This window comes from Coenobita brevimanus, chromosome 60 (genome assembly GCF_032717465.1).
Source record: "Coenobita brevimanus isolate Jiangsu-jjx chromosome 60, ASM3271746v2, whole genome shotgun sequence".
NCBI lineage: Eukaryota > Metazoa > Arthropoda > Malacostraca > Decapoda > Coenobitidae > Coenobita > Coenobita brevimanus.
Window position 1 is genome coordinate 33,968,610 of NC_137013.1, and position 12,570 is coordinate 33,981,179.

At 42.1% G+C, this 12,570-nt stretch overlaps 1 protein-coding gene across 1 annotated transcript; it reads left to right on the forward strand.

The window, feature by feature from the left end:
* The first annotated feature begins 8,899 nt into the window (after window positions 1–8,899).
* Window positions 8,900–10,338, forward strand: LOC145403357 (killer cell lectin-like receptor subfamily B member 1A). Its single transcript, XM_080275145.1, has 3 exons — window positions 8,900–8,999; window positions 9,635–9,793; window positions 10,085–10,338. Exons 1-3 carry the CDS (start codon window positions 8,900–8,902, stop codon window positions 10,336–10,338), a joined length of 513 nt encoding a protein of 170 aa, XP_080131271.1.
* The last annotated feature ends 2,232 nt before the right edge of the window (window positions 10,339–12,570 follow it).

Below are 12,570 nucleotides of genomic sequence, written 5' to 3' on the forward strand. Positions count from 1 at the left end.
ATCATCATCATTATCACTAATCAATGCCACCATCACCACCATAACAATATCCACCACTTCCTCCACCACCATCACCATTACCATCACTGCTAACATCACCATAATAATCCATCACTACCATCATATAACAATATTCATCACTACCACCACCACCACCACTACTATCAGCACCATACCCACTACCTACTACCACCCTATAACAATATTCATCACTACCACCACCACCACCACTACTATCAGCACCATACCCACTACCTACTACCACCATATAACATTATTCATCACTACCACTACTACCACCACCACCATCCCCACTACCAAAACTACAATTATCACCAGTACCGTAACTACCACAACTACCATAACTCCGACAAGTACCACAACTACTACCACTGTCAATAAACGACTACCATTACTACCACTGCTACAGTAATTCAGCCATAATTATCATGAGAGAGAGAGAGAGAGAGAGAGAGAAATGAATGAACGACCCTGCCTAGAGAGAGAGAGAGAGAGAGAGAGAGAGAAATGAATGAACGACCCTGCCTAGAGAGAGAGAGAGAGAGAGAGAAATGAATGAACGACCCTGCCTAGAGAGAGAGAGAGAGAGAGAGAGAGAGAGAGAATGAATGAATGCATGAACGACCTTACCTGGAGAGAGAGAGAGAGAGAAAATGACTAAAATGAATGAACGGCCTTTCCTTTACCGACACATCATATCCTTACACACACACACACACACACACAGAAAATGACGCCGACACAACACACACACACACACCTGCATCTCATCAAAATAAAATCCTCTTCACAACAACCATGCCTTTTGTTTCTCTATTTCTCTTCTTACTAAAGGCCAAACTATTTTTTTAATAGTAAATGACTTTATGAAAGTTGGAAATGTATCTCCCAAAAATTGAAGAAAATCGTCTGATGGAAAAAAAAAATCGTCTGGTAATAGGAAAAAATTGTCTGGCAGAGAAAAAATCGTCTGGTAGTAGGGAAAAATGTCTGGTAGGAAAAACAAAATCGTCTGGCAGTAGGAAAAAATCGTCAGGCACTTGGGAAAAATCGTCAAGTAGTAGGAAAAATAAAGCCATCGCGTGACGCTGAAGGGGAGAAAGTAATTGTCAAGGACGCTCAAGGTAAGTCAAGGCCAGGGATTGAGGGGAAAAAGTACGTCATCACCAGAGACGCCCAGAATAAATACATACATAAATAAATAATAATGTCATCGTCCGGTACGTTCTAGGAAAGAAATCTGGGACAACCCCATGCCAACTCGTCGCATCCTTTTTCTTTTTTCCACACGTTACCAAGTGACTAAGCCACACCAAGGCCCGTTTTCTACACACACACACACAGGGCAAGTGATACAAGGGGAATCCCAAGGCAAAAATTTCTGTTCCAAATCGCATTCTTTTCCCGAGAACTTCCTGACATGCTAACACCACAAACCCTTTCGTGTGTGTGTGTGTGTGTGTGTGTGTGTGTGTGTGTGTGTGTGTATTAATCGGTCAGAACTTTTAGGGCAGCTTGACATACAGGCTGTTAAAGCAAAAGACTAGAAAAGAGAATGAATTTTTTGCAGACTCATGGCTCAGTATGGTTGTACAGCAGACGAGGCTACGTCATATCCACTCCACAATAAATCACTGTTGAAATTTACTTGACAAATTACTGATTAAACCCCCGTCTTTACTAGTTTACACATAAGGACTTTACGAACCATTCACCAATAAATATACTGTACTGTACTTCTCTCTCTCTCCTTACCTACCTACCTACCGTATCTTTTTTCTCGTACGTACTGAGGCAAACCATATCGATATCAACCCTCTCATCCCCTCCTATCTTAGGCTTGTTATGTTCAGATGGCTCTGCTCATCAAAGGGGCCATTTCGACCAGAAGAGGTTACGACATAGATTTCCTTAACCCCTTCGCCACAAGATCCAGATTAATAGAAGCCAAATTATGAATAAAAATAAATACACGCATAAAAATAAATAAATCATGCCTATAAATAAGTAAATAAAAACACAATACACGCATACAAATAAACAAATAAATCGTCAAAATGAAGTTATTACGACACAACCGACTCAGGTGCATATAAAACACCTGAGACACAGAGGTATGTGTTAACGAGGTCTTAACTTGCACTACCTTCACACACCTTAACTGACAAGACGGAAGGGCATACACAGAGGTAAATTTGCTTATCTGGTTGTTTGTTGGTTAATTTTTTCTTCTTCTCTTTGACAGAAATGACGACGACGACCACCCCCACCCCCACCACCAACACTACCACTACCAACTCCACCACCACTACCAACAACAACACGACAATAATGACGATTACAATGATGATAATATTACAATGATGGTGATGATGATAACGATAATGACGACGATACTGATACTGAGGACAGAATAAGCGGAGGTCCTCAAGGAGAAGGGGTTAAAAATTGTCCAAACCTCTTCACTGCGAGATGTCGACCCCAAGCTGAGGAAAATCGTCTGGGGGCAGCAGGAAAACAAACATCATACGTAAAGCTTTGTATACGTGGGGTTTTCATCGATACTTTTTCTTGTGTTTCTTCAAGTTGCTGGATCATTCTTTCATGCAGTTGATTTTCCCCGCTTCCAGACGATTTCCTTCGGCTTTGGACAGCAGCCTGGTGATGAAGGGATCAGTAGGGGATGACTCTGACTCCTCTGGTTCCAGAAATCTATCCTACGTTTAATAAAATCGTCAGGTGAGAGCAAGAATATAAACCCACGTCCGAAAATGAAGACTTGCAAAATGGATTCTTCCCCACAAACATTACGGTGTGTGTGTGTGTGTGTGTGTGTGTGTGTGTGTGTGTGTGTGTGTGTGTGTGTGTGTGTGTGTGTGTGTGTGTGTGTGTGTGTGTGTGTGTGTGTGTGTGTGTGTGTGTGTGTGTGTGTGTGTGTGTGTGTGTGTGTGTGTGTGTGTGTGTGTGTGTGTGTGTGTGTGTGTGTGTGTGTGTGTGTGTGTGTGTGTGTGTGTGTGTGTGTGTGTGTGTGTGTGTGTGTGTGTGTGTGTGTGTGTGTGTGTGTTTGTGTGTGTGTGTGTGTGTGTGTGTGTGTGTGTGTGTGTGTGTGTGTGTGTGTGTGTGTGTGTGTGTGTGTGTGTGTGTGTGTGTGTGTGTGTGTGTTTTAGGGCTGTGAGGAGGAACGGAGAATTCTGAATGATGCACTGGTGGATATTATGTGACCTCGTTTCACTAAAAACATAAGAATATAAGAAGTGAGAACACCTCCACAAAGCCAGTTGGTTCATGCTCGGCAGTTCGTACAAGACCGTGATTAATCTACTGGAATAAGACAAGGATAGCAAAGAGGACGAACTCATTAGGCATTTTATTGACTTCTCCGACTTATATGTTTCCATGTTCTTGCCTATGAATCCTTATCACACCCTGTATTTTTTCTTTAATCAGTTTTTTTTTTTTTTACTATAATCTTCCTTTTCCTGACATTTCCTTCCTGTCTTCCTCTTCTTCTTCTCCTTTTGTTTTTCTTTGTCTTTTCTTCAATTTTCCGAACTACATGGGTAAGACATACATTGAAACATTAACCCCTTCTGTCCCGTGACCTACAGTAGCTTTTCATTTATCCCTCCTTCCAACAGACGATTTTTTGTAAGACCGACCTGTATTGTAACCAGGTGCAAATTTTCGTCATTTTGCATCTTATTCCACGTAGCTCAATGGCCGAAAATGGCAAAACTCTGGCTCAACCTCCTTTCCACAGCACTTACCCGTGACTAGCTTCATACTGTTAATCTCTTGTTACACCTCAAACTTCCAGATGGACATATGGTAATGTTAAGCCAAGTTAAAGTGAACATGGTATAGAAATGATCATATAAAAGTAACAGGTAGCAAAGGCATTAACACCCGCATTCTCGTCGGGTATGGAAGCTCCCTAATACCTTCTCCTAAGCGATTTATTTTGCTTACTGCACCGTACTATCCTATTCTGTTACATAAATCCTTCCCTTGTCACCATACAGTGCATAAACAATGTAGAAAAGTATGTTTACCTGCCATTACCAAAATTAAATCGCTAAGGAAGAGGTGCTAGGGGACATTTCAACACGCTACATACAACGTATGGATGTTTCTGTCAGTTCATTCTTTCTTACGTTCACACTAGTTCGCTCTTTTCTGTTCTCATGTTAATATGATTACACCATGCAATAAATTAATGAATAAATAAACACAAACACTACCTACATCTACTGCCAGACGCCTTAATTCAGTAAGGGGTGGCCACAAATAAATTGCCTCCAAGTCGCCCTGTCCCCCGCCATTTCGCTGCCCTCCCCCAGCTCACACACCCTCTCTCATATACCTCTCCCCACTCCATCCCTCCAGATACTCCTCGGTCTCCCCCCCTCCCTCTCACCCCCTCCACTTCACTCACATACTCTCCTCGTTAGTCTCTCGTTCTCCATCCAATCCAAATGAAAATAAAAAAAAGTATATCTAAATAATAACCTATACTCTTTTTACTTTAACTTGGCCTAGTACTGTCATCTCTCCATCTTGAATGCTGAGCCGCTTCAACAGATTAATGCATGAATACAATGCTAGTCACGAGGAATTGTACCGTAAGGAAGAAAGGCACTACTTGTCTTATTCAGCCACTGAGCTACGTGAAATAAGCTACAAAAGTACGAAATTCTGGACCAGGTTGTGGTAAAAGAACTATACTGAACAGGACATCCTTGAACACTAAACACATCCCGCATACACAACTGACGCGTTTCCTCCAGCCCCTCCCCCCCCCTCTCTCTCCTATATCAATCCATCCCATCCCTCCATCTCATCCGTGGTCTCTCTCCCCCACCTCACTCACATACACTCTTCAAGTCAGTCTCTCATTCGCCATCCCCTCCACATGGTCAATTATCTCAAAGTATTTCTCAACCACTTTTCCATCAATATCACAACTCTCCTTCACTTCCTCATTTGTCTGGCTGTATCTCCATAATCCTCACAACTCCCCTCCACTTCTCAACTCGCGTCCACTTTTCAACTCACCTCCACTTTTCAACTTCCCTCCACTTCTCAACTCACCTCCACTTTTCAACTTCCCTCCACTTCTCAGCTCATTTCCACTTCTAAACCTGCTTCCATTTCTCAACTCACTTCCACTTCTAAACTCGCCTCCACTTCTCAACTAACCTCCACTTGTCAACTCGCCTCCACTTCTTAGCTCACTTCCACTTGTCAACTCACTTCCGATATGGTCCAAGCTTCACTTCCATATATCAACGCGGGACTCAATACCGTCATGAAGCGACTTTTTTCCTTCCGTGTTCGCTTCCCTATTCTTCGGTTCGTATTCTTGTCGGGTATGGAAGCTCCCTAATACCTCTTCCTTGGCGATTTGTTTTTGGATACGGCTGGCTGATATCCGTTTGTACGTTATTTATGTGGAGTATGGCGATGTTTGACGGATTTATATAACACAGTACAGGACAGTAAGGTGTAATAAGCAAAATAAATAGCTTAGGAAACGGTGTTTGTGAAGGGGTTAAATAAGGCTACAGGTAATCCAACAAGTTCGAAAAGTTTCCCGTAATCTGAATAAAATAATCTTGAATCATCTGGAGAGAGAGAGAGAGAGAGAGAGAGAGAGAGAGAGAGAGAGAGTATCCTGGAGAGTGATAGCAAGATAGGTGTGACGTACAAAAAGACATTTACCCGCCATCCGGGACGTAGCGTCAAAACGGTGATATCCTTCTGACGCTAAGTACAGGATGGGTCCGTCAACTGGCGGTCGTGGAAATGCGCTACTGTTGTGAGAATTATTATTTATCATTAGTATTGTTGTTGTTGTCGTTGTTAGTAGTAGTAGTAGCAGTACTACTACTACTACTACCGGTACTACTATTACTGGTATTATTTTCATAGTTATTATTTTCATCATCATCATTAACGTCATTATTATCACCGCAAAGCCACAACCTCAACCTGATCCGTCAAAGAAATAACCAAAAATAGACCAAATTTCTCAAAACAAAAGCTCAAGAAGAAAACAAGAACATAACTATTGCCTCAGTCTGTCAATTACTTACCGGTATAATAATAATAATAATAATAATAATAATACGTGAACCTTGAACTTGTGGCGATAAATTGGAAGGAGAGTGAGTTTGTAAGTTCTTTAGTTTTACTTGTCGCTTGTTTCTGCTGAGAGAGAGAGAGAGAGAGAGAGAGAGAGAGAGAGAGAGAGAGAGAGAGAGAGAGAGAGAGAGATATTCCTAACACACTTCACCCCAAGTGTGATGCAGTCGTTGTGCAGTAAGATGTGAAACTCTGTCGTTGATATGTATGCATGTAACCTCACGAGCAGTGTGTATGTTGGCCATCTGAACGCGTAAATATGTACGTATGTTGTGAGTCACTGTTGAATTCGTGGTTATGTACCTAAATTTTATATCAACAGTGTGTGTGTGTGTGTGTGTGTGTGTGTGTGTGTGTGTGTGTGTGTGTGTGTGTGTGTGTGTGTGTGTGTGTGTGTGTGGACGTATGACGAGGGAGAGGATGTGAATGGGGCATGGGAAGGAGGGGTGTCAGGGCAGGAAACGTAGGACCTTTCGGCGACTATTTCTACCACGCCGCCCTCGCTGTTCTCTTCAGTACAACAAAGAATACACGTCGTCCCACTACTCTCGCTTCACTAGTTCAACTTCACTTGTACTAGAATCGTGCAACTTCCACACTGTCCCAATCATACCTACGCAAGTTCACCGAGTCTAACACCTCACGAGATCATACTCACCCGGAGAAAATCTTGCAAGTTACAGAAGAATGGCAACTTTCACCCAAACCCTCAACCAAAACTTTATGCGACCTAACACCAACCCACTGTGTTTACGTGAAAGAAAACCTAGCACGTCGAGGTATAAAATAATGGCAACTTGGACACCAACTCTGACCATCTTTCTCTGCGTCCTCTCTCCACGCTGGACACAGACATCAGCGTCAGTCATAAGGAGATCCACAGGTAAGTTATTGTGACCCAACCTTTTGTTCTTGCTATCTCAGGCTGAAACGATCTAATGACCAGCATTACAGCACGACTGGCCGGATCTAATGCTGTGTGTTGTGGCAAGACTGAAATAATATAAAGCTGAGTATTTTAGCAAGACTGAAATAATATAATGCTGCGTATATAGATAAGCCTGAAATAATATAATGCCGAGTATTGCGGCAAGACTGAAATAATATAATGCCGAGTACTGTGATACGACTGAAATGATAAAATGCCGAGTATTGTGGCAAGACTGAAAAGATCTACTGGCCAGTATTGCTCAAGACAGTACTGTGAACAAAAGTTGAACAAACTTACGTATGCGAAGTAGGAACGAATTTACGTGTAAGTGTGAACAAACTGAAATACTGTAAGCGAAACTGAAGTATAGTATGTGAAACTTGATTTTATTTTAGCTAATGAGATAGGAACCTGTGTGAATATAGTGTGCGGAGGCTGGAATGTACTATAATACAAATGCACAGCATCTTGGCCCTTAAATAAGGCATGAGAATTAATCCGATCACAATGTATGGAAAAAAAAAAAAAAAAAAAAAAAAAAAAAAAAAAAAAAAGCAGGCAAAATTGAAAATAGTAAAAGCGTACGAAGTTGGAAATCAAGTCATGCAAATATCAAATTAATAAGCATATAAAACGTTGAAATTAATAACAGCATACAATATACATATGAAATTACAGTAATATTCTAATCATCCGTCATAATTCAGCCAGGGCCATATCGGGGCCCATATTTATCATTAGCTGTGAACATTCACAAGGGACCTTGTGAATTCTCAAACCAGTGAACCGTTCACAAATTTGTGAGCGACCGTAAGAGTTATATATCAAGCTTGTGAAGTCCTCCTTACGCTGTGAACTCATCCCAGTGGTGTAGCAAGTCTGCTCGCGGTGCAGGGGAATCTTAAGGAGTTGGGAAGCGTTCACAAGAGGCGAGTCAGCAACGGTATAAACTTAAACAGTACACTTATGCACCTGCCACCTAAGTACTTTTCGACCAGGGAGAGACTTCCTCAATGACTACGATGATGCAGAGTTAGGAAAAGATACCGTTCAGACCAGGAATGAATTAGATTTGTGACAGACTTGGTGAGAAATGAGATAACACTCGATGATGTAACGCAGTCTCCCCAGAGATGAAACTTGCTATGAATCTTCAGTACTGTATTTGGCAGCTGGCATAATGAAGTAGTGCAACGAAAACAATTCTGGATTATCACAACCAACAATCAGCCAAGCGATCACACACACATCTGAAGCTCAAGTTACACCGGAAGTAAAATTAATTCGTTTCGGAACGGGTACTAGAGATATTCAAAGACAGCAGGCAGAATATTCTGGGAAAGCAGGTAAAATTAACACAATTGTTAACTTTTTTAGTTTACTGATCTGAAGGGCATGTCAGGAAAGGCGCTTGTGCATTTGTCACCCACAGTTTAAACAGAGATGCACACAAATACACTTGCTACAGATGGAATGGAGACAGTGGTGAAAGAACCTGACTACGTCCTTGAGGAATGATGCTTGACCATGTCGTGGATACGAGTGTCATTAGAGGAAGATTAGGAGGTCGGTCTTATCGTATGGTTGTGGTATAGGTTAAGCTGTGAGGAATGAGAGAGAGAGAGAGAGAGAGAGAGAGAGAGAGAGAGAGAGAGAACGTATCGGGGAGGGAAGTGAAGGGGAAGGGGCGGGGGGAAGGGAGATGCACAGGCGAAGGCGGGAGGAATGGAAACGTTTCGGCCGAGAGTATAAATTGACCAAATCCGAAGGAGCGATATCAGTGCCCGCTTGGTAGCCGGAGTGATGTTGCCGACAGAGATTTTCCTATGCCACCTCGCACTCGCCTGCATCCTGTGGCCACCCTCCTTGACCTCTCCCGTCCCTACTCCTGCACAGCACCAGCGTATGTCTTGATTTAGATATTTGATTACTTTCTTACCCTTCCGTACCTCGTGTGTGTGTGTGTGTGTGTGTGTGTGTGTGTGTGTGTGTGTGTGCGTGCGTGTGCGTGCGTGCGTGCGTGCGTGCGTGCGTGCGTGTCCATTATTACTTCTTTCAGTGCGTACAGTACAAATTTCTCTTATTCATCCCAGCATTGTATTTCCCCAAGTTTTTTTTTTTTTTAAGGGAGATGGTGCCTGAGTGGTTAGAGAGGTGTTCCGCTGCTTGAATGGGCGCAGTTTGATCCCGGGCTGGGGCTGGGAACTGTTTGAACATTTTCACTTCACTGAAACGAACTTTACATATGTATTGGAGAAAAAAAAAAAAAAAATCCACCGACATGTCGCAAAATTCTCCTGCTAGTAACAACCCATGCATGTACTCAGTGTAGACGGAGGTGGTGACTATCGCTGTTACTGCATCACCCCAATGTGTTTTTTATTTTTTTTTCCCACATATTACTGAACCCGCAATTTAAAAAAATAAATAAAGGGACAACTGGGCATCGAAGCCAGCCGGTTGGATCAGTGCCACCACAGGAAGGTGTCCCTCAACAGCTCCACTGAAGGGGTTAACATCAGCAAACAAATATTGCAGATTCCTGTCCTTCGGGAACCATTGACGTGGGCGGGGAGTGCTTCATGGTGGTGTCAGACACGCCCCGCACATGGGACGCGGCCTTGGTGGAGTGTCATGAATCCGGCCTCACATTAGCAATTCCCAAAGATCCTGAGAAGCTCGCCACCCATATCCACGGTATGTATTACTCATCTCTCACATTTGAAATGAAATGCAGCCCATGTGATTTTGTTTTTTAAAATACTGTAATGCTTCAATACTTCAATCTGTCAGCTGTTGTTCTTTATCATCATCATCATCACAACTTCTCTTTGAGAAAAGGTAATCTTAAAACTTACCATTTTTTTCTTTTTACACTGAGCTACTCTGTAGTAAACCGGAAACTTAGTCAAATACACCCAAAGCATATCATAAGAAATGTCACTTGTTATTAAATCCAAACGACTAACTCTTCACTCCTTCCCCTAGATACCATCTCTAGTGAGGCATTTTTCATCGGAGCGCAGGACAGAGCCCGTGCCTTTGACCTGCGGAGGCCCACGGGGGATCCTGTACCTAGAAACTGGCAGGTGAACATCTCAAATAAAAAATCCGACAAAGCTCGCTGCCTCTTCATCAAGAATGGAGAAGTCAAATTCGGTAACTGCAGCCATCCTAAAGGATTTGTGTGTCAAGTAAGCGAGAGTGAGTCACGCTGCAATGAATCTAGTGGGCTTCAGTGATCAGTCGAAATGCACTTTTCACCTTAATTTGGCCTACATGTCATAAAAATACCCCCGCTAATATCAATACACTAATCCTGTATGAGACAGCCCTAGCATAATTTCAATCTGGATGGTGGGTGTTAGCGCCCAAGTGGTAACATAAGGAGGTGCAGGAGGACTACAGTATTGGACCTTGGGATTGGTCACAGCCCCAAGAAATAGGCCACGAAGCCTTTGCCCAGAATCGGACACGTAATATATATATATGCCTTTGTAGCTTATTTCTCTGGTAGCTCGGTGACAGAAAAAAGACGTTGTTCAGACTTCTGCTACATACCATCCATCTCCGTGACTAGCATCGCATTCTGGCGTTTATTCATTATATATTACGGGTCCGCAATCCCGATGGAGAGATGACAAAAGATGAAAATGTCCCCTATTAAAATTACTAGTTTAAACCCATACATTTGCTGTATTGCCTACCATGTCTTACTCAACCAAGGTAATTGTAGTCGTTGCTGTGTCGATCACTATCGGGATAAGAATCATTCCATTAACACTGCTGTGACTCTCAACAATTCTGTGATCTTAGATGGTATTGTGCTGATGGGTAGTCCTTGCTGATGTTGTCCTTCTTGTTATTTCTCCTTCTTCTTATTATTATTATTTATTATTATTATTATTACAAGAACATATTATGTCTGTGTAACTGTTATATGTAATTTTTTTTATCAACTACAGCAATCATGTGTGTAAGGAAGTGAATATTTTGATTAACTCACAAATTAATACATTTTTTTTACTGCCCCAAAGATAAATATCTACCAGGTGTACTATGTAAAGCCCAAAGTATGAGGAAAATGTATTTTACCGACTAACCAAAAAAATAAATCAGTGAATTTTTTTTTATGAACCTTAACCTTAAATGCATAGGCAACGCTACGCTGTTGCAACCCTCCACCTCACCAAGCACATACCCCCCCCCACCACCACCCTGCACACCTAACCAAGCACATAACGGCCCTGATCCCCCCCTCCATCTGTATAAAAAACAGCAGGTCGCACTGAAATCTGATTTTTTTTTATATACTTTTTCAGTTTAAAAAAAAAAAAAAAAAAAAAAAAACTACTTAAGCCACAGCATTCTACCCATCAGAAGGCACCAGTTCACTATAAGACACACAACTATGTGAAATTTCATGATTATAGTTAATACTTGATGAGATTTGCTCCGGAAACGAAATCTCTGCGCCACCTATTCTTGTTGATCCTAATGATAACAATACCCCCCTCTGACTTCGTCAGGTGGAGGGTAACAATACCCTACTATGATTCTGTCAGGTGTAGGGTAATAACCACCACCATCACCATCACCATCACTACCACCACCATCATCACTGCCACCAACCATCATCATCATCATCATCAACACCACAACCACCACCACAATCTTCACTATCACCACCATCATCACCAACACCATCATCACTACCACCACCATCACCACCACCACCATCATCATCATCATCATCACAACCACCACCACCATCACCATCATCAACACCACCACAACCATCATCATTACCACCACGACCATCATCATCACCACCACCACCACCACCACCATCATCATCATCATCATCATCATCATCATCATCACCACCACCACCATCATCATCATCATCATCACCACCACCACCACCATCACTACTGCCACCACCACCATCACCACCACCACAATCATCACTACCACCATCATCATCACCACCACCACCACCACAATCATCACCACCACCACAATCATCACTACCACGACCACCATCATCATCAACATTATGCTGCTGCAACTCTCCATCTGACCAAGCATATATCCCCACCTCCCTGCACACATAACCATGCACATAACGTCCCCCTCCCCCCCACCTTTTACAACACAGACAGCAGGTCGCATTGAAATCTGATACATACTGTATATATATATTTGTTTTTACTTTTTCATTAAAAAAAAAAAAAAAAAAACTACTTAAGACAGCATTCTACTTATCAAATGGCACCAGTTCATAACAAAACACGTAACTGTGTAAATTTTCATTACTCCAGAGCGAATACTTTTTTTTTTATTTCTGGCTTCAGAATACTTACTGAGGTCGCATTGAAATCTGATTTTTTTTTTTTAAATTACTTACGACACAGCATTCTACCTATCAAGAGGCACCAGTTCACTATCAGACACATAACTACGTGAGAGTT

Excerpts from the sequence above, each read along its gene's own strand:
- LOC145403357 (XM_080275145.1), top strand. The coding sequence starts at position 8,900 with ATGTTGCCGACAGAGATTTTCCTATGCCACCTCGCACTCGCCTGCATC. Across the intron at positions 9,000-9,634 it reads TACTCCTGCACAGCACCAGC|ATTCCTGTCCTTCGGGAACC; the intron begins GTATGTCTTGAT and ends CAAATATTGCAG. Across the intron at positions 9,794-10,084 it reads GCTCGCCACCCATATCCACG|ATACCATCTCTAGTGAGGCA; the intron begins GTATGTATTACT and ends TCCTTCCCCTAG.